We start from the raw sequence: 23,693 nt of genomic DNA, 5'->3' as shown, positions 1-23,693 counted from the left end.
AATGGCGTTTCAGTGTAGACTTTAGAATGGGAGCCGGCGTGATCGTCAAAACCGGATCCCAAATAATTCTGTTTCCGGTGGTGTTACAATGAAATGTGCCGTACCGGAAAATTGAAAAAAAAGGAAAAAGCACCACAGCCCGTAGGCTACGGGATCGGCGGTTAAGCGTTGGATTTAACGGCCCGTAGAACTACGGGCCCGGCGGTCAATGTGTTAAGGCCTGGTTGGCAAGCAACTTCCTCCAATTGAATGAGGCTAAAACCGAGGTGCTCATTGTGGCCTCTGATGGCGTTGCATCCAAGGTAAGACGTCCATAGACCGCCTCCAATTCATTCAAAATACTGCTGCAAGACAGTTAACTAGGTCCAGCAGAAGGTGTCACATTACTCCAGTTCTGGCCTCTTTGCACTGGCTTCCTGTCATTTTTAGGGTTCAGTTCAAGGTCCTGGTGCTCACTTTTAGAGCTCTGCATGGCCATGCCTGAATATATGTATAACTGACCCGCTAGAACTATATGTGCCCAGCAAGACCCTGAGGTCAGCTGACCAGGGTCTATTGGTCATTCCTCGTACCAGGTTAATCACCAAAGGTGACAGAGCCTAGCGATTCTGTAAGAAACAGCTAAAAACACTGCTGTTTCAACATGCATTTGGGGAATGTCATTGAGCTTCTCCTCCAGGTGTGAAATGTGTCTGCCGTTTTGTTTTCTCTGAGATGCATTTTGTTTTGTTACTTATCATTTGAATGTTTCTTGCTGTTTTTATTGCTGTTTGTAAGTTATCTCTGTGAAAAGTGCTATTCAAATCAAATGTTCTTACTTACAGTACTTACTTACTTACATTATAGAGTGTATAACCAAGCTTTGCCCAAAGGTATGATTGCTTGTATCCCTGAATCAACCTGATCTTGACAATGATTAATTTTTTAATGTGGTTTTCCTAGTTGCCTGTTTCAGTAAATAGTATGGGTGTTGTGTATTCGACCCAAGACCAAATAAACAACATAATGAGATCTACAGTTCAACACCCAGAATATCAACTAAAGATGTGCCCTAAGGCATGATTGGACACGCACATGTGCCCGTGCACACACACACACACACACACACACACACACACACACACACACTGCACTCTGGAGTTTACTGTTCAGATTGTTGGTTGTTGTTGTATGTTGCTGTAGCATGTTGGCATGTCAGTCCTGAGATTGCTTGCTCTTCACGTGCCGTAAGAGTTTTGTATGAAAAGGACAAATCGCCCCGAGGAAGCTTGGGGCAGTAATGTCCAGGGAGACATAATGGTTTTCTTCCTTGACCGACTATGAGCCTCAAGGGGAAAATAATATAGTAGGATATCAACAGTTCAGACTTGAGTGTCGGAGACAGGAGAGATAATAAGAATGATAATAGGTTATGTGCTACAATGGAACGGGACCGCTTCGATCGGACATAAAATCCTAAACCCTACATATACTTCACTAGCGGTGGCAGGATTGGCAATTTGGGTGGACACATTAAAAGGGATGGGTGGGCCGACACACATTTTTGCCTTTAATCCAGCCATTTGTCTGTTCTCTTTCCAACAGATTGACGACAGCTTCATTAAATATAGATATCAGACTTCCTGCAGTTACTTGCGGGACTTCAAAAGAGGGTGCAACCCTGTCAGAGCCTGTCAGAATGTTACGACTGATGCACTTGTCAAGTCAAAATCTCCAGCCCTGCCAACAGATGGCTATTAGGCTTTTCTTTGTTTTCCTCTCTGACCGATAAATGGCTCCTAAATCAACAAGGTAGCTGGTTGAAGGGGTGGAGCAGAGGCAGTACAACCTAAAAGGGGATTTCACTTTGAAGCACTTCTGGGGTAATTGTCACGCCTACTTTGGCTTTTGTGTGCACCCCCAGACAATTTTTAAGTATAAGCCCTATATAAGCCCATTCAACATCAAACGCCAAGTTAGACTCGATGTAAACACACTTCCCTGCTCACAAAAGCCAGCGTAGATGTGGACGTTTCCCCAGAAGGGTTTTAATGTGAGTGCAGGTTGCACACTGTTGCATAATCTTTCATTTAATCACTTAAACCCTAGTATACTTAGTTGACCAGATTCCTAAGGGCTCTAATAGGCCCCCTACAGTTGTTGCTCTGCACCAGTGGTTCTCAACCTTGTTGGCTGGCGACCCTCAAAATAGACCCCTGTCCTTCAGGACTCACCGATCTAACGATATACACATACTGAACAAATGCGCGTCCATGTGGCGTGCGTGTGCGCTCACTTACCAAACGGTGTAGAGTCTACACAAATCTTTGCCAAAAATACCCTTGGCATTACGACACGTTGAGAGCTTGAAGATCAGCTATTTTCGCCAAATGTTCACCCTCAGAATAGGAATGCTTTCTATCAATTACACACTAAAGAACAGGGAAAACTGTTGTTGTCTCCGCCAGGCCCAAAGGCATGGCGAGAGAGTATGTTTTACCCCCTGTCCGTCCGTCCGTGTGTCCGTGTGTGTGTGTGTGTGTGTGTGTGTGTGTCCGTCCTTCTGTCTGCGACCAGCTAATCTCCGCCACCGTTGGCCCTGTCGCTATGAAACTGCACACACACACTCCCTGGATACCACAGCAGAACCTCTGCCCCACATTTTTCAGATCAACACGTCATAGCACCACCATGAGGCAGACTTTTGCAAAACCCATTTTTTTACATTACTCCTACAGATTTTATCCAAACGTCATCCAAATAGTCATGTGATCAACCCGGATCTGTCCGATTCCCCATATTCCATCCTCATTGCCTATGGTTGGCTTCCAAAGTTTGCAGGATTGGTCCGTTTTGAACAAAATGCCTCAAATCATGAACGCAGCTTGCGATTTCCGTGAAATTTAACAAACACATTCCCACTAGGCCGAGGAAGAAATGCCACCCTTTTTCACATTGGCCTGTTATAGCGCCACCAGCAGGTCTAATTTAGCAAAACACATTTTTGGAACAAAATGCCTCAAATCATGAATGAAGTGTCCGATTGCCTTGAACGACCTAAGAATAAATGGCACCCTTTTCACATTGGCCTATTATAGCGCCACCAGGAGGCCACAATAACGTACCTGACCTGGCGGAGACCTGTGCTCCGAGGAGCACTTTTTCTAGTTTTCTTTGTCCTTTGTTCAGCGGTGGTCTCAAAAAACAAAGAAAACTAGCAGAAAAAGACTCGCTCGCTGCATAAATATTAAGGAAAACTCCTTAGACAGAGACTTACGAATTTCAAATTTATTTTATATGTATGTGCTCATAAAGTGCTCTGTGCTCATAGTGAGGGGTGAATAAAATTAGCAAACATTTCGGTCCTGGGACCTTCGCAGTGCTATATGAGCAAACAAACCAGTTGCTTTTATAGGGCTCTAGATCAGCTCAGGTGCTGAGGATCACTACTCAAGGTCATCACCATGGCAATGGTGGGATGTGGACATATATTACAGAGAAGAACCTAAGGTTATACAGTATTACATTTGAAATCATGAAGTTCATTGTACAGACCATTACACATACTGTATAAACATGTTTTTTTTTTACTTAAAAAAAAAAACCTTTTTGAAGGAAATTCTTTTCAACATTACATCATAGTACATAGGATTTTCAATACAGGGTTCCTATACTGGAGGGAGAGGTCTTCATTCATGCCAACCGGGTTAACAGACTGTTCCATCTGGATTCAGTTTGAAGGAGTTTGGTGTCTGAATCACCACCTCTTCTGGATTTCTTAACTTGTTCTATCACTATAAATGACAGATCTGCTATGGAGTGACCGGCTTCCTTAACAACCCTGTAAGACCCGGATTCTTTTCAAGTTGTGATGATTCCTGGCTCTGTGGGGGGTATTTATATGCAAATATCCTGGCCAATGGCATTGTAAGACTAAACAATAGGACCCAATGAGGATTTAGAGGTGAAAAAATGAAAAAATAACAGAAAAACAAATTATTTAAACTCCTTTCTTTATCAAATATAATTGTTGCTAAAAAGCATCGCTGGGTCTTAGAGGGTGGCAATAGGAGATTTAATATCCTTGCGTCTGATGGCACTCATGTGTTTTATTATGCGCGTGCGTACATGGTCTGGATGTTTTGCCTACATACTAGAGATTACATTTACAGGAAATCATGTAGACTACGTTGGAAGAACTACAATAAAAAAGACACATTGTCTCGTGGTGTATTGTTTGTTAGTGACTGCACTTTTAAATGTGTTAATTTTCTTGGAGTATTTACAAGCTACACAGTGTAGACAGGGGTAGAAGCCAGCGACTCCGTCAAGCCGCCCTGTGCGTTGCTGGGGGGGTATGTAGCAGTCTGCTTTCACCATAGTCTCTGATGCTTCGAGATCTATAATGGGAGAAAAGAGGAGGGTCAGTGAACAGTTTGGCACAGTCAGGATCAGCAAAAAAAACATGGCAGTGTTTCGCTATGATACTGCGTACATCATTGCTCAATGGATTGTAGGTAGTGATGCAGGCACATGAATGTTACTTTTTGGTCTGCACAACCTGGTCCTGGTTGTTCAATTTAGTTAAAGCAGAGTCAAGCCACTTTCTAGGGTATTAACGCCACTCAACAACATTTCCGTACATGATCTCTCTTTCTCAAAATCTGATTGACTGCTACAAATTAGTTTTAGTCTAAGGAATTGAGAATATGGTAAGCCTATTCAATTACACACACCGTGAAGCCTTGAATTCATGGAGATTTTTTTTTGTCGCATTCAGAAGCCAATAATTCAATGACTGGGTGGCTGCTCAGTAGGAGACTCTCCTTATTGGCTCAGGGATGCGACAAACACACCAAAAAATCTCCATGAATTCAAGGCTTCATGGGTTGTTTAATTGATTAAAAAAATATATTTTTTGGGCGTGAACTACTCTTTAAAACTTTAAAATATCAATATATGTATCAAGTATTCTTTTTACTGTGTGTGTGTGCGTGTGTGTGTGTGTGTGTTGTCTTAGCTGGTGACTCCCTGCAACATACAGTAGAAAGCCTCCGATGCTCACGTCAAGAAACACACTCATTGTTTATTATAACGGCTGTAGACACACTGAAGGCATCAAGTCGTTTCGTTCAGAGCACAGTTCTATTTCCGAGCGTCGATGCAGGGCATAGACCACCAAAATACAATGTGTAGGCTATATGGCATCCAGACATTGACGAGTTGAAACTTGTATTGCAGTGTGTGTGTATGTTTGTGTTTTCACTTGTTTGACCGAACAACATTCTCTCTTAGCCACAAGTCTGTTTTTTTTGGTTTGTGTGAAAACACAGTAATGCTGTTTTCCTTTGCACATATTATTATGTATGAGGAGAACGATGTACAAAAGTACACTGCTCTATATGACGACAGGTTCAAGTTTCAAGTTAAAGAGCTTCGCTTTGATGGTTGTAGAGCAGGTGGAACAGAGAGGAGAAAGAGAGTACACACCAAAGTGAACGGAATAGAATTGTGTGTTTGTGTGTGTGCGTGCGTGCCTGCGTGTCTTACGGTACATCCCTCGTTTAATTCGGGTCAGTGCGGTGCAGTTCACATAATTAATATTTGCGGTGCAATTATTCAAGGTCCAAGGTGTACAGGTACATAAGAGTAAAACATTGTTTTTGTTCGGCTCCTCCGACATTGTAGCAACCTTAGTAGAAGTAATTTCCCCTGGCATTAATAAAAGCAGAGTCAGTTGATTCTTTTAAAAAGCCACCTGTTTTTCATGCACGTTTCATGCACCTTGTAAAGTTGTTTACACCGTCTGTTTTTTTAAATGTTATCTATTATTTTTAACTGGTTTTGTTTTTGTTAACTTTCTGTTTTTATTCTTTGTACAGCACCTAATTTTGTTTTGAAAGGCACTTCATAACTAAACGTTACCTTACCTTTACATTACCCTACCTAGTAATAAAAAGGAGAAGAAGAAAGCAACAACAAACAACAATAAAACATTTTTAAAGGTGGAATTATTACGGAATTATTATGGTGACCTCACTTTCTAATTAGTTTCTCACCTTTGCTTTTATGGTTTGCATTTTGGCACTTTACAACATTTCACCATATGATCCTCTCCACATCCAGTGGCAGTTCTCGCAAGTTTTCCATGTGGTGGCAAAAGGGTGTCGGGAAGTTTTGGCAGGGGGTGTGGTGTTAAGTGGCGGGCTCTGGGAAAATGGGGTTCAGACATAACATTTCCTGCACTAGTGATTCTTAAAGCTTGTAAATCACAAAACCCCTAGGGTTATTTATGACTGGGCAAAAATGCTGGTATCTGTTATATTTTTGCAAACAATTTAGCACATTTTGGAACAGGCAAATTGACTTGTGCATCCAGTAAAACAAGTTCTGAGCGTCCCAAAGGACACAACCTACCCAAGCTACACTTGATTTATTGATTGACATAAATGTAACAAGCACGTTTACCAAAAATGTGGAATTACTACTGCCTTTATTTATTCAAATGTATACACACACACACACACACACACACACACACACACACACACACACACACACACACACACACACACACACACACACACACACACACACACACACACACACACACACACACACACACACACACACACACACACACACACACACACACACACACACACACACACACACACACACACACACACACACACACACAGAGAGAGAGAGAGAACCTCCCTGGGGCCCAAAGGAAAATTCTGCTAAGGGGCCCTCTTACCTGAACTGTGACGCATGAAAATGTCACACCTGGATAGATTCAACATTTCATGAAGTTTTATTGTCTCTCACTCATGCAAGTGTGTCCAGTGAAATGTTGGTGTGAAGGATGTGGATCAACTGAGTATGTGCTTGTACTGGTTTATGATCCAGCATCTCCTCTACTGACAAACAAGCATAGCACCTGTACAAAGGTGGTTCAATCTTTTTCGTGTCAAGTATGTATTTGAAAATATATATTCAAGATTTGGGTACAAAATGTGTACAAATTATAATCCCCCCACACACACTCATAAACACACACATTATTGTCAAGATTGTTTTGAAAATAGAAGATCTACAAGCTCACAACACATCCCCATATTTTCAAATAGTGTATATGTATAGGGTTAAAGTGGTTATTAACTCATTCTGCAAGAAGGCCCCTGGAACCCCCTCAAGGACCCCTGGGGGTCCCCAGACCCCACTTTGAGAACCACCGGTAGATAACAGTACTTTTATTGGCTGCATCAGGCCAATTAAAATTGCTCCCCCAGATTGTTTTTAGTACATTTTCAAATATAAAATAGTTACTAGTATTTATACTATGGCTTGGCTGAATACTTGATGGTTATTATTTCCTCAGAGCATTTACTTTATTGCCCAGTATGCCCAGCTAATCAACATTTTAAATGCAATGTTGGGCCTGTCCCTGCGGACAAATTTAATCCATTGCTTTTCATCTTGCATCAGTCCAGAAATGTAACTAAACCTTGATGGATAATTATCTAGTTATAAAATGATGTACGCCTCTGTATGTATACACTTGCAATGCAAGTTAGTTATCTTTTCCGAGCTGCAGTTTACAGTATAAACACTGTTTGCGTTTTATCAAACGTAATACTCACTTTCACTTTCGTCAGGCACATACTGTATCACAGAAATGGCCCTGCAAGCAAGCAATACAGACAGACCAAGAGTCATACTAGCCAGCTGGTTAACAGCACAGACTAGAGAGAGATGCACTGCAAGCTGGTGTAAGAGTAATGTAATGTTACTGTTATTTACCGACATCAAACTTTGAGAATGCTGAACACAAGTTGACCTGATTGCTCTTCCCACGATTCTTTTTCACTCTTTTCGCGACCAGAAGGATAGTTCCATTTCATCGTCTCGCCAAGTTGTAAACACTGACACCTGCTTTGACACAAGGGTGAGGTGGGTCCATTGCGTAATTTGCGGGGCCCCCTACGCAAATTACATAATGGGACCCTCCAGCTAACGGACCCAACCATTTCTTTAACATTGGTGGTGAAACGGCTAATTATTAAGTGGTGATTGTAGGTCAACTTTGAAATAAATCACGAAAGTTCAACACACTTTTATGTACAGCTTGGGGTTACATTTGTGGGGAATTTCAATAACCATGGTATTTACTGCGATAAAAGGGATGATGTGCTTTGAGAGACTAGAAAATGGAGGAATGGAGCCATGGAAATGGTGTCATTGCGCTACATATTGTACATTTTGAACCACCACGTTTAACTACATAAACGTAAACCATATGGTATATATTAATATATGGGCCGGGGTCCCCCAGGGGTCTGAACTGGTCCCCCTAATTTTCTCTCTCTATGCCTCTTTGCAGGAAAAAAAGCAGATTTATGAGTGTATGCTAGTGTTAGTCTGTGCGCACCTGCAGTATTTCTGGTTGTCTGGTCACCACAGTGTGAGCTTGTAGATCAACTATTTATGCCTAATGTTTGCCTATTTCCATCGAACGTTTGTCTATTATGACATGTCAAGAATAGGGACGTGAGGTTTCATGTGGTTAAAACAAAACCCACTCTACTCAGCCAACATTTGCTATGCTGCTTTGACTGGTTGCGTTGTTTCATTAACTGCTACATTGGCCCTATTGTCATATTATGAATTGTGTATTACAGGACTGGGCTAAGGAGGACTACAGCGGGGGGTGTCCTGTTAATGTCATGGCACCAGGCCTGCTAACGTATTACCACCCCAGCCTGAGGACACCCTGTGGCAGGTAATCAACCTATTGCTGGCCAACCAAGGCCCAGCGTGTTGCAATGCTCTTTCTCTCCAGGGATAAATGCAGTCCCTATTCTGACATACAGTATACATACTGTATACATACAGTGTGTGTGTATGTGTGTGTGTATATATATATATATATATATATATATATATATATATATATATATATATATATATATATATATATATATATATATATATATATATATATATATATTCTATACTTATTTCCTTTTAAGAGTAATTGGCTGTCCAACCCCCAGTGGTGTTTTTTTCTTTCTTTATTGAGATAGCAGGTGTGTTCCTGGGGAGATAGCATGGGGCTGCCACAGGAGAAAAATCTCTGGTGGGATTCAATGCTAGGCTTGCAGGGGATAATGTGGGTCTCTCTCTCTCTCTCTCTCTCTCTCTCTCTCTCTCTCAAAATCTCTGGGCATTCAGTAGCACAGTTAGCAAGGGAAGCAAAGGTAGGCAGTGGGAGTAAAGCAATGTGCTGTAAACACCCACCTGTCATTTGTGAGCACATTCTTATCTTTATTGATACAGTTCTTTGTGATATGAATCTACAGGTTACACAGTACCATGTGATATATGTGAAAAAGACAACTTTCTGTTTGTTTAGTCTTTTCTGTCTTTTTTTTTTGGTACCAATGTATGTCCTCTTTTTACACCTCAAAAAACAAACAACACAAAATACCTGAACTGCAGGCTGCCGCCAAAAATCTCTCACATCACCCACTCCACAGTAAAATCCTCCGTGTTAACCTAACTCCAAAGACAGTACAAATAGAACCAAATCTGTAGGGGATCTCCAAAGAGGACTCTCGTCGGAGTTAAATGAACACTGCGCGTTTTACTGCGTCGGCACCAGGCGCGGCGGTGCCTACAGCGCATTGACCTGAGCAGAATGGAGAGCAGCAGTGATTATATGCCCCCGCTAACATGCATTAGTCCAGGTTCCAAAGAAAATGGACACCGGGCCAACAGGAATAGCATTCTCATGGGACGACGGCCCTTAACCCACTCGATCCGGGAACGCGTCTCTGTATGTCATTTTAGATTTCTTTGGCTGTTGAAAAAATAGCGGATATACAAGCTCATAGCGTGTGCACAGAGTGCCGTGCTATGAGCTGTTTTTTTTTTTTTTGTATCGTGAACATTTGTGCAAATCTTTGAATATATCTTTTTTTTAAGCGAACATCTGTAAAATATGTTGTATCTTTTTTGTTTTGTTTTTTGTATAAAAATAGCAGATCTACCAGCTCATAGCGCGTCACTCGGTGCCGCGCTATGTGAGCTTGTAGATCTGCTATTTTTGAATAGGATCGAATGGGTTAATCCATTTCTAATGGCCTGTTAGGAAATGCACAATGCTGAACGAATTGAGAGAGAGGGAGAGGTGGATAACGAAGAGAGGCAACCAGGGGTGGGGGAGGGGGTGGGGGGGGGGCCTTCAGGTAATGCATTTCCATAATGACATTAAGTCCACGGGGAGCAGAGGGAGCTCATTACATAACGCGACTAGAGGAGAGGAGCGGCAGACCATTCCTATACCCCCCATATAGGAGATGGATCCTCAAGGACGTGGTGTGACCTTGACACACATAACGGCAACATGTAATCAACAAAGTCCACTTCGGTTGTCCATGGATGTCCATGATGTCTCCAGGAACTTTGAAATGACAATTCGCGATTTCGCAGTTGCCGTGTTTACATGCAGTGAAATTCCGATATTATATCCCAATTTAGACTCTTAACCACATCAACCTTATCATCTCTATTCTGAGGGACGAATTGTGGAGAAAGCTCTTTTTTGATTGATTGAATACTTTGTTAGTCAGAAATGTAAACGGCACGTGGTACAGTAAGACATTTAGGCTAAAAGGATAAGACAAAAAAGTCCTGGGGACTTGTTTCCATTGTGTTCCAGTTCATCAACATACCAGTAGCATAAAAATGCATCAACAATCTATACAAACACTATATGTAATACTATATTGTCAGTTCTGACCATTTGCATTACTAAGGGTTTGGACCCAAAAATAATGGATTCTGTTTTACCAAGGCGTAATGACAGTTTGTTATCGGAAAGCCAAAGCCGAGTTCAGAACTGAGGGCTTCCTCAACTTGCATTTTGTCCTCGCCCGAGACCTGGAGTGCCGAGTCATCAGCGAACAAGAACAAATTGCAGATACGGGCTGCTTTCATGTCGTTAACGTACAGAAGGAACTGTAACAGCCCTAGTATGCTTCCTTGGAGAACCCCACAGTTCACTGGAGGGACGAGGACAGTGTTCCATTGACATCAACCACTTGTTCTCTTCCCTCAAGGCAGGATTTCGTCCAGTTCACAGATGTGTTATCAAAACCAATCGCCTTCAGCTTATTCAGTAGAATTGAATAATTGACGGTGTCAAACGCCTTTTTGGAGGTCCAGCATGACCATGCCGCAGTATTTGCCCGAGTCTACCTCACGTTTTATTTATAGTCACTGCTTTTTCTGTGGTTAACCACTTAAACCCCATATTGTGGGGAAAGCTTTCGCAGAAAATAGCCGATCTACAAGCAGAGCGACGCATTGTGAGCTTGTAGATCGGCTATTTTCAGCGAAGATATTTATCATGACACAAACGGCAATTTAAATTAATGTGAATTAATCGCACAAAATAAACGCTCCCTGTGAAAAAAAGCTATGGCCATGTGAATATTATGTTCGTATTGCCTTACTCTGAAATTCGCTCTTAACACATTGAATGCCAAAAACGGTCCGGACCGTTTTTGAGGGTCCAAACGAGAAGTGCCGAAAACGGTCCGGACCGTTTTTGACCCAATTCTATTTTTATACATGTGGGCCACGTGGGGCGCTAAAACGAAACTTTGACATCACCCAAGGAGTTTCTGAGAAGAAGAAGCTGGATGTGGCTCCATGTCAAAAATCCTTCCGGTCGGCGTTTTCAATGTTATCTCCTTGATTAAAAGCTTAATATCTCCATTTCTTTTTAATGTGGTGGAAACGAGCCGTTTTCGATCGGCGATCACGCTGCAATGGAGGGTCGCGTTGGAAATATTATTGTTCCAGGCGTTAGTCGGGACCCTCCGCCGTCTCGCACGCACGCTTTGTTTACATGCACTTCCTCGTCGGGGCTTCTCACAGCACGAAATGTATAACGCAAGTGGATGGAAGAAATGCTGGCACTCAACGTATAATATTTTAATAAACCTCTGGCACCCAATGTGTTAACTGGGCAGATCATATTCCAATTAAAATTGAATAACAATTGTCATGACCTTAATCACAGGACTTACATGACAGCAAGAGATGCTAATACATACATGGTGATGTAAAGCAATACTGGCCATGCCATCATCATTAATTGCACTGCGCTGCATGTGTGTAAACAGGCATGTGAATGGAACAGTTCCTAAGGCATTGCCTCAGGAACTGTATAAACAGCCTAAAAGGGATATTTAGGCCTACTTATTCTGAATAGGGGTAATAATGACATTGTAGTGTGCATACTAATTTAGCCAATGATTGCAGGACTGACTGGCAGGGTATGATTAGTATTTCATGCAAGGTAATAAGTGTTTGCCCACAGGCTCATTTGAGTCAATTTGGTTAGTCTGGTCAGAGCACTTTTCTATTATTCCTAAATAGATAACATTTCATAAATGCGAGAGGGAGTGTTTTAGAGGGAAAGAGAAAGAGAGCGTGCACATTCACCAGAGAGCAAAGCACTAAGCATAAATTGACCCCACGGTATTCATGCATAAATTATTTCTTTGATCCATAATGCATTCAGAATAAACACTGTCCGTAGAAAGCATTTGGTAAGAAGTAAAACAGTTCAAACCTCACCCACACTTTCCACTATGTTTTTTTTTCCAGGCCTACGTTTCATCTGAATGGTGAACAGTCTGTATCTGCTCAAATATCCAATTTAATTGCTAGATACGTTTAATCACTTAACCCATTAAGACCGGGAACGCACCTGTGTAATTTTAGATTTCATTGGCTATTCAAAAATAGCAGATATACAAGCTCATAGCGCGGCACAGAGTGCTTGTAGATCTGCTATTTTTGAAAAATCGTGAAATTTGTTTTTACATTTTTTTTCCAAAAAACTGTTAGGATTTAGAAAACATTTTAAGAATCGGACTCTGGCCTTAATGGGTTAAACCCTACAACACTGGCTATAGTGTTGCGCTAATCCAGGGTTTCCCGGGCTCTTCGCTGTTCATGCCGTCATCAGTCAGTGGCTATAGGAGTGTGGAGTGAGCCTCCTTTTTGAATACGATATTGTTTTAGTGGCTAGATGAGTGTTGCGCCAATCCAAGGTCTCACGGTCTCTTCCTTGTTCATGACGTCGTCGGTCAGTGGCTATAGGCAAGTGGGGTGATGATCTGGGGGTCCCAGTTCCTTCCTTGGGGGACGCAGGGGTATTTCACATACGCGATGAACTGTAAGATAAAGCAGCATGTTTGCTGATGACAGTCATCTCACAATGCGGTGCATCGCGACACATTGTGAACTTATAGATCTGCACGTTTTCGCTATATTTTTTTAACACAAAAAATAACATTTCCTAAATGAAATGCATACTTTTTATTCAGTCTGACCAAAAACAAGGGCATATATAGAAAGCAGAGGCATGGATTATCCCCATATCCCCCAGCAAATGGAACCGTGTGTGTGTGATTACTTTTCAGGATCCATTGGGCTGGAACCGAGACAGCCACCCGTTGGTGTGGCTACATGAGCGGCGCGGTGCAGGCAGGACAGCGGGCAGCTCTGGAGGTCCTGGCTGATCTATGCCCCTTCACTCTGACCCAAAAAGAGCGGGAGGAGGCACAGCTGCAAAATAAGGACACAGACTTCCCAGCATGGCTGACTTCACCAGAATCATCCAAATTCACTTACCTAGGCAGAGCTGTGCTCGTAGCAACAGTATCAGTTAGTGCTGCCCTCCTACTGGCTCACCCTCAGGTCTGCCAGAAGTGGATTGCACAGGGTCGAGGTTTAATGTGGAGAGGCTTGACCAAGTATAATGTTTTCCGCTGGTAGCAGATGCTGATGAATAGGGATGGAGCTCGAAACCCAAGCCCATTACAAATCCGGTTCTGAATTTATCGTGATTTATCAATATGCTTTGGGCTTGTCGAGCCTGTTATCGGGTATAGTGGCCCATGACGATCAAGACAAGAGGCGATCAAGAAATAAATGTAATCACCCACGCTGGCACAAACATGTTGGTTTAAAAGTGTATTGATATCTGCAAACCAACGCTGACCGGGGAAACAAGGAAAATAAATGTTATTGGATCACTATTGGATACATTGCCTTTTTAAGGGTGGTTGCGTCGTGGTTGTGTTTACATATGCGGTGGAACAATGGCGTTACGAGTGAAACGCTCAAAAGTTTCACTCGTCCTCTTCTACCCAAGGTATGTATCATAGTGCATGCAGCCCAGCCTGGTAGCAAGTCTCCGTTGCAATATTAATAATCCAATTGATAATAATCAGTTTGGGAAACTAAAATCTCTAAAATCTCCCTGCGAGTGACTGGTGTCGCCTAGCGTGACATATTCAATGTGCAACGTCTTCTCAGTCTATCTATTGCCGAACATGGCAGATCTACAAGCTCACAACTTGGTGCGATCAGACGCGGTGTGAGCTTTTGGATCGGCTATGTTTGGTGTGTGACACCGTCGTACGCTGACGTATAAATTACGCCTTTGAAGTGAACACATTAAACTTTTGTCATCTTCATTTAATTTTAGATGGTGGTCAGCCACAAACTCACAGCTGGCCAATAGAAAAAGATACCGGTTCCGTTCAGAATTTGTCGTCTCACGTCTTTCCACTAAATAATAGAAAAATCTCAATAGTGGGCTCGATAAAAGCACGGATAAATAAGCAGGATTGATAAGGTGCTCATTATCAATACAAATTAACGAGCTCCATCCCTACTGATGAAATATTTGTATGTCTGCCCGTGCACTCGCGCATGTACTGTAATATATATATATATATATATATATATATATATATATATATATATATATATATCTATCATCACGAAAACAGTAGTAATCATCTGCTTTACAAATATTTTTAGAAATAATAAATATAAGATCAATTGTGTACAACATATGCAAAAAAAGAAAAGGAAAAAACATATTGACTATTCTCCCAAGAGACTTTCTGCACACCCCTCCTCTTGACTGCAAATTATGTTAATGATATTAAATGAACCGTGATGAAAATCAAGCAGAGATTAATTCTGTTAGAACAAATATAACTTCCTAAGGGAAAAGACACAGGGGAAAAATATCATTCCTAATTGAATGGACAGGCTCCCGCGGCCTCATTTGAATGTATCCAAGATGTTGTTCAAGACCCAAAAAAAAGCATATTATGGAAAGAACTATGTCTATCGTAATGTCTTTTAAGTGTGTTACTTTTAGGTTTTGAGAAATGGTTTTCAAAATAAAAACAGCTTTAAATAATGGTTGTTGTGACTTAAATTTCCATTCATACACTCTTGGTTTCATTGAGCCCATAATGGTTGGAGCCTCACTGAAAAACAGTGTGCACTTTTCCAGCAAAACCCACTCAACGAGCTTGGCGCACAGCCCAGCTCAAGCCATCCTCTCAAGCACACACATTCACCCACCTACGCATGTACTTGCGCGCACGCACGCACGCACGCACGCACGCGCGTGCACACACACACCCACATGCACATGTGCATGTACACTAAACGCCCACACACTCGGGAGTTAAGATGGATGAGCCGGTCATACAATGATAACGTCCCAGGGAAAGTGATTTAATCGCTATCGCTGGATTGCACAGTTGATCGAAAGGTTTTTTGTCAGTGCCCATTCCTCTCCGAGCGGGTATCTCAAACACCCACCGGTCGTCGGACAGCAGTCTGTGACTCCATCAGCGCCCTGGCTTGTTATTTGCCTTTGTTATCACTAGCTTGCACGGGATCAACTGCTTGTTCTCACTGGCTTCGTTTAAGCTGGTCCAGATTGAATGAAAGCCAGCGGGCCAACACCTCTTTGTACATGTCAGTTTTTGGCACCGTTCGGTTACTGATTTGGTCATTCTGGGTGACCGCCACAAGAGCAATGGATCCCTCATGGGCCTGACTCACTCACTGCACTTTGTGTTGTACACTGTATGATTGCTTTTGTTTTTTGGTTTTTACTCGCACCTGCACTTCGTGGAGAGGCACAGCAAAGCCGAAGGGTGTGCTATTTCGGGGACTCTGCTGAGCTGCTCGGCAGTTCCTTCTCACGATATATGTCATCCCCAGCTTAAGGCATGCATGTGGTAATGTGCTATCTGGGGGATTGGCAGCTTGCCTTGTCAGCTGCTGTTTTGTGGTCATTTAATGCAATCCGATGGTTGGATTCAGTGCTGTGTTACGCCATTCATTGGTAAGTGATGAGTATTTCCTTGAAGGCTCTCTGTGAAGGTTATTCGAATTCTGTCATGCCGGAGGAGGTGTGTGTGGGGGTGAATGATGACACCAAACATGACATGAAACCTCCCCCTCAGACACAGCGTGGCCATTTCAGCCTAAAAAAAATCAGCAGCTAATTGCAGGCCAAATGGTACATCCTGGGGCCAACTGGTGTGTGAAACGAGGGGAAGCCCTTGTTAACACAAAAAATTACGGAATACACACCCACACTTACATACTGTATCTTGTAGACGAAAACTATAAATTGGTTCCCGAACATTACCAAACGTCATCCTATTCCTTAACTTTCAACACACAGAGACATTTAAAACACTATCCCTCATTATAGATGTTGCGGAATAAAAGTAATACAACTTATTAAAACAGAACCTGGATATATGTACATTCTATATCAGATGCATTACATACATTATATTACATTATATACATAATTACCTTACAGTTTCATAATTCCTCTATGAAATGAATCAAGCTAATGCATAGTTAAACTATATCTAACAGCTCTTGGTCAAGAACTCAGCTTTTCCACGAGTCATAGTCAAATGTTGACAATAAGATGACAAACTGTAAGCTTGCATTGGTGGTGAATAAATGCTGACATATGTGGTCTGAACAAAGAAATTAGTTATGAGGCCTTGAATGACAGGTTAATGACTGGTGCTGACTATGGTTAATGACTATGATGCTGACTGTTATTGACTATTGTGCTGACTATGATGCTGACTATGTTCATGACTATGGTGCTGACTATGTTAATGGCTATGGTGCTAACTATGTTAATATAGTCAGCAATATAGTGCTGACTATATTAATGACTAACTAGAAGGTACTGTTCCTGAAGAAACAGTGTGGGATCGCTAAGAATGTTGATGGTATTGAGTATTGATAGTGTTAGTAGAGTTAAAGGTTTGAAAGGTTTAAAGGTTTTAAAGGTTTTAAAGGTTCTAAAGTTTTGAAAGGTTCTAAAGGTTTGAAAGGTTTGAAAGGTTTAAGAGGTTTGAAAGGTTTGAAAGGTTTAAGAGGTTCTAAAGGTTTGAAAGGTTCTAAAGGTTCTAAAGCTTTGAATGGTTCTAAAGGTTTGAAAGGTTTAAGAGGTTCTAAAGGTTTGAAAGGTTTAAGAGGTTCTAAAGGTTTGAAAGGTTTGAAAGGTTTGAAAGGTTCTAAAGGTTCGAAAGGTTCGAAAGGTTCGAAAGGTTCGAAAGGTTTGAAAGGTTTGAAAGGTTTGAGAGGTTCTAAAGGTTTAAGAGGTTCTAAAGGTTTGAAAGGTTCTAAAGGGTATTTACTTTAAATTATTTTTAGTCACTTTATTTACTTTAAAGTATTTTTTACTAATTTTTACAACTTTTAAGTATTTTTACTATTTGTTTTCAACTTTTAAGTATTTTTACTCATGTTGAGTACTTTTAAGTATTTTTACTCAGTATAAGTACTCTTAAGTATTTTTAATCAAGGTACTTACTTTAAAGTATTTTTAGTCACTTTATTTACTTTAAAGTAGCTTTTACTAATTTTTACAACTTTTAAGTATTTTTACTCTTTTTATCAACTTTTAAGTATTTTTACTATTTTTTTTTCAACTTTTAAGTATTTTTACTCATTTTGAGTACTTTTAAGTATTTTTACTCAATATAAGTACTCTTAAGTATTTTTACTCAAGGTATTTACTTTAAAGTATTTTTAGTCACTTTATTTACTTTAAAGTAGCTTTTACTAATTTTTACAACTTTTAAGTATTTTTACTCTTTTTATCAACTTTTAAGTATTTTTACTATTTAAAAAGTGAAATATCTCTAAAAGTACAAATTATTTCAAAAAATTCTAATGGTAGCCAATATGTCCTGAGTAGGCTGAACGTTATAGAGTTGGAACGGAGTTTCTATCTAAAAGTATGAATTTCTCCATTGAAATGAATGGGAGTTTTTTAGAAGTAAAAAGTGAAATATCTCTAAAAGTACAAATTATTTCAAAAATTCAAATGGTAGCCGACATGTCCTGAGTAGGCCGAACGTTGAAGAGTTGGAACGGAGTTTGTAGCTAAAAGTATGAAGGACTAGTTAGCCGTCAAAAAACGTGACCAAAAGTGTTGAAGATAACAGTAGTGTGATCGCTTTAGCGATCCCACAATGACTATGGTGCTGACTATGGTGCTGACTATGTTAATGACTATGGTGCTTAATGTTGACTATGGTGCTTACTACTATTTAGTAGCTGTATAAGCTTTCGGACATACTAAAAAGTAGTCCAATACCACAATGTAGAAATACTTACAAGTACGGTATTCAAATTTACCCGAGTAACAGTACAAAAGTATTGGCATCAAAATATACTTAAAGTACCAAAAGTAAAAGTACTCATTATTCCGAATGTCCCTTTTCACTCATTCAGTTTTCAAAATCTTTTTAAAATTGCAGATCTACAAGCTCACAAAATGTCGCCATGTGATGAGTTGTGAGCTTGTAGATCAGCTATTTTCAAATAGCCCAAGTATAGATGGGGCTTTTTCAAAAAAGAAATGTGAGTATCATAGTCAGTATCATGTCAGTATCATGGTCAGTATCATGTCAGTATCTCTGTTTTATACTTACATTGATTTTAAATTACTGCAAACAAACATATAGTCTCCGCCACGCCTTCGGTCTGGCAACGACATAATACCATTATGTATGTTATGCATTTAAAATACAGAAATTACGAGACTTGAAAGTATCTTGATACTAATTGTCTCCGCCAGGCCGAAGGCATGGCGAGAGAGTATGTTTTACCCCCTGTCCGTCCGTGTGTGTGTGTGTCCGTCCGTGTGTCCGTGTGTCTGTCTGTGAACAGCTAATCTCCCGCACCGTTGGCTTGATCGCAGCGAAGCTTTGCACACACACTCCCTGGATGCCAATTCAGAACCTCTGCCCCAAATGTTTCACATGGGCCTGTTATAGCGCCACCAGGAGGCCGATTTGTGCAAAACATATTTTTTGACAGTACTCCTTCAGATTTGATCCAAACATCACGCAAATCGGTACACAGTATCTCTATAGTCATGTGATCAACACGGATCTGTCCGATTTTCCATATTCCATCCTAATTGGTTAAGATTGCCTTCCAAAGTTTGCAGGATTGGTTTGTTTTAAACAAAATGCCTCAAATCATGAACACAGCATGCGATTTCCTTGAAATTTTGCACGCACATTCCCACTAGGCCGAGGAAGAAATGGCACCCTTTTCACATTGGCCTGTTATAGCGCCACCAGCAGGTCTAATTTAGCAACACACATTTTTGGAACAAAATGCCTCGAATCATGAATGCAAGGTCCGATTGCCGTGAAAGGCCCAAGAAGAAATGGCACCCTTTTCACATTGGCCTATTATAGCGCCACCAGGAGGCCACAATAACCTACCTAACCTGGCGGAGACCTGTGCTCCGTGGAGCACTTTTTCTAGTTACATCTATTTTTTTCCCGTCCCATGCGAAATACAAATGACAAAACATATTTCAAATACATGTACTCACGGGTGCCTAACTTTCCCTATGAGTGGTGGAGCACAAAGAGAGACTCTAAGAGAGATTCTTATTTTTGCATTTTGTTGCAACATTAAGTCGGGTGTCTTTTTGCATTTTTTTGCAACATTAAGTCGGGTGTCTTTGCGCGATTTCACGTTGGCCATGTTGACCACCTCCAGTCATAGTCAGTTCTGTTCATAACTCACAGTCTTTTTGTAACTCCAAGTAGGAGTTAAACCATTGCTTCACAAAAGGTGGTACAATAAGTCATGTTCCATATCCCATTATGCAACGACAACAGATGTAAAAGTCTTTACATTGTTTGTGTGCCTTCGGGTGCTAAAATGAGTACTTTTTGTAATTAACTGGTGTTTGTTGCAATATATAACATGACATGGAAATGGTTGGATGCAGTCTAATTTATCTGGTTCATAGCTCAAAAGAAAACAGATTGCAGCACAAGTATGGGGCTCAGCCTATAGTTGATAATTGATTCGGTATGTTGCATGCCATGAGTGTACTTATTTTCTCAATTAAACTTAATTCAGCTCATCAAAGAGAAGCTTTTGTATGCAACAATTCAAAGTAACTAGTTTATAAAACGTCATACTATACTATGCCATAATAAGTCATAAGTCAAAAGTCATACAGCATACTGTTGTTAAAAAATGTCATACAATGTCATTATTTGTGGTCTAAATTGTTCACAGCACAGCTAGCTGTTTTTGTAATTAATTAACTGGTGTTTGTTGCAATAAATAACATGACATGGAAATGGTTGGATGCAGTCTAATTTATCTGGTTCATAGCTCAAAAGAAAACAGATTGCAGCACAAGTATATGGGGCTCAGCCTAGAGTTGATAATTGATTTGGTATGTGTTGCATGCATGAGTGTACTTATTTTCTCAATTAAACTTAATTACATTACATTACATTACATTACAGTCATTTAGCAGACGCTTTTATCCAAAGCGACTTACAATAAGTGTATTCAACATAGGTAGGGAACGAAAACTACTAATCACCAGAAGTCTTTAATTCAGCTTATCAAAGAGAAGCTTTTGTATATGACGATCCAAAGTGACAACAGAAAATGTACTTGATTAAATCAATCTTGTATAGTTCTGGTTGACTAAAACTGCTTTAGTTTTTGTCATCTCAAACTATTAAATGATGGTAAGATGACATTTGAAAGGGTATGAATTTTTATGTCATAAGGATTGAAATAACATAACAGGCCCATGTGAAAACATTGGGGCAGAGGTTCTGAATTGGCATCCAGGGAGTGTGTGTGCAAAGCTTCGCTGCGATCAAGCCAACGGTGCGGGAGATTAGCTGTTCACAGACGGACACACGGACACACGGACGGACACACACACGGACGGACGGACAGACAGGGGGTAAAACATACTCTCTCGCCATGCCTTCGGCCTGGCGGAGGCAATAAATAGTGGCAATAACATTAGCGTGATCGCTAAGGCGATCCCACAATAAAGAAATAGTGAAAATAACATTAGTGTGATCGCCTTAGCAATCCCACAATAATATGCTGTGTATGTGAAAACATCTGTTCAATTCCTGTTGTCCTCTGATGATGAAAAGGTCAAGCTCATGTGTATATGTCACAGGTAAATTGGAAGGGGAGCGCTTGTTTTAGGCGCGGGGCTTTGATGCGAGGACGACATCAACAACATAGCAACCAGGAAATGCAAGCACCGGCCTCAGTGGCGCACTTCGATAATCATTGGACTCCCCATCCACTTCCACTGGGAGTCTGGATTTGATTCCCGCTTGGGACATTACTTTTTAAAACAACCGCGGACTACTTTTTTTCGCCGATAAAGTATAGTTTTGGATCATGACGGAGGCGCGCCAACTCAGCAGACCTTGAGGCAGAGGAGTCGCGCCCGAGCCTCCAGTGCCCGCGACGACCGGCCGATGGTCTGCTAGTCGACTAAGCGACAGAATCGTAAATGATGTTGTGGGGACTGCGTTTGCCCCAACTGCCACTCACTGCACTAACATAGCCCGCCAGCACTAGCCTGGGACCAGACGAATCTGCGAGTGCAAAAATAAATTGCACTCTGGGATTTGGGTCTGGCACCGCTCCATAGAGAATCCATTTCCTGCTCCAGAAGACGTGGGTAACCAATCAGGGCCCAGTATTCGAATATGGGAGACTGTAATTGGTAGTTGGTTTGTAGGTCTAACCAATTGCGTCGAGAGTCATTGTTTTGATCCCGCCCCCTTGGAAAAAAAAACTTCCTCATAGAAGCACCAGACTCATATCCACGCAGTGATATAGTCTGTCTACGCCAGGCTACGCCAGCACCGCCCCCTCGCCCCCTTGTGCTTCAACTGCATGGAATAAGGCTGTTCGCGGGTGTGTGTGTGTGTGTGTGTGCGCGTGCGTTAGTGCGAGTGTGCATGCGTGCGTGTGTGGTGTGGGGCTCATGTCTGGCTTGCATTGCCCTCTAGCGTTGATTCTACAGAATTGCCTGGGGGGCGGTGAAAACAAGCGCTTCTTTTCCAATTTACCTGGAATGCCAATTTACCTGTAACATATATACTGTTATGCACATATGGGAAATGTGTCCTCTGCACTACAACAAGCAGCCTCAAATCATTCCGAGGCACAGACAATGGCACATTGTTGACCTGACCTAGAATCGTTCCCAGGACATCTACAGTAGGACCTCTGGTTCACCAGGCAGGCCCACTAACCACTCAGCTATGGCACTCTGAGTTAAATGATAATGTCAAAAAATGTAAGGAAAAAAGGAAGACTATATTAAGTCAGAGTCAAGCTTTACAAAATGTAAGTTGTTTAAAAAAATTGTATAGTCAGACTATACTAAGTTGTTATTAATAGGTTTTTTTATTAAGTCAGACTATACTATAGTCATAAGTTTACAAAATGTACTAGTGAATGTCTGAAAACAACATACATGTAAACTGCTGTCTGTAGCAGAGGCAACCGATCAAGATCAAGATAAACCGAACCCTACCACTGCGCCAACGCACCTTTGGGCCCTCAACAGGTGTCTTCTAGTGCTTTTGAGTTGCTCTTTTGTATTTTGGCCTTGAAAAAGTCAAAGTACTACATTGAAGTATGGGACGACTGGGATTTGAACATGGTTAAGCAGAGAAGGTCCTGAGTTCAAAACCAGCAAGGAATTCTTTCCAACTTTTACCTGGTGCTTTTACCTTTATCTAATCTTTCAGTGAAGGCCACGCAAGTGAACTGAATGAGGAAGAACCACTGTGGTGCAGTGGTTTAGATATAAGGCTTGTAACCAGAAGGTTGCTGGTACAAATCCAACTTTGATGTTTTTCCAACTTTTACCTGACTCTTGCACCTTTATCTAATCTTTCAGTGAAGGCCACGCAAGTGAACAGAATGAGTAACTAGAAAAAGTGCTCCTATAGGCGCTCCTATAGGCGCTATAATAGGCCAATGTGAAAAGGGTCCCATTTCTTTTTAGGCCTTTCACAGCAATCGGACACTGCATTCATGATTTGAGGCATTTTGTTCGAAAAATCTGGTTTGCTAAATTAGACCTGCTGGTGGCGCTATAACGTGAAAAGGGGGGCATTTCTTCCTCGGCCTAGTGGGAATGTGCGTGCAAAATTTCACTTTTTTTGGACAGAATCTGAAGGAGTAAGAGCAAAACAAATGTTTTACAAAAGTCAGCCTCCTGGTGGCGCTCTAACAGGCATATGTGAAAAATGCAGGGCAAAGGTTTTTCCTTGGCCTCTAGGGAGTGTGCGTGCAAAGTTTCACGCAGATTGGTGCAGTTATAGGTAAAAACGTGATTTAAAACGTGTTTTAAAAAGGTCGGCCTCATGGTGGCGCTATGACAGGCGGATCTGAAAAATATGTGGCATCCAGGGAGTGTGTGTGCGCAGTTTCACAGCGGCCGGGCC

The 23,693-nt window shown here is 41.3% G+C and overlaps 2 protein-coding genes across 2 annotated transcripts in view; one reads left to right on the top strand and one right to left on the bottom strand.

Annotated features, from left to right (window-relative positions):
• Positions 1–14,664, top strand: part of LOC308078184 (putative flavin-containing monoamine oxidase A) — a 92,092-nt gene extending 77,428 nt beyond the window's left edge. Inside the window, exons 11-12 of the mRNA XM_080419308.1 lie at positions 8,664–8,764; positions 13,485–14,664. Coding sequence (XP_080275434.1) covers positions 8,664–8,764; positions 13,485–13,839 — 456 coding nt within the window. The 3' untranslated portion in view covers positions 13,840–14,664. The remainder of the gene's footprint in view (positions 1–8,663; positions 8,765–13,484) is intronic.
• The window catches only part of vsig8a (V-set and immunoglobulin domain containing 8a), a 165,886-nt gene that overhangs the window by 109,001 nt on the left and 33,192 nt on the right, over positions 1–23,693 (bottom strand). The window lies entirely within an intron of this gene.

This window comes from Gymnoscopelus braueri (assembly GCF_963280865.1).
Source record: "Gymnoscopelus braueri genome assembly, chromosome: 22".
NCBI classification, from domain to species: Eukaryota; Metazoa; Chordata; class Actinopteri; order Myctophiformes; family Myctophidae; genus Gymnoscopelus; species Gymnoscopelus braueri.
The sequence above is the reverse complement of the archived record's forward strand: the minus strand, read 5'-3'. Positions and strand labels throughout refer to the sequence as shown.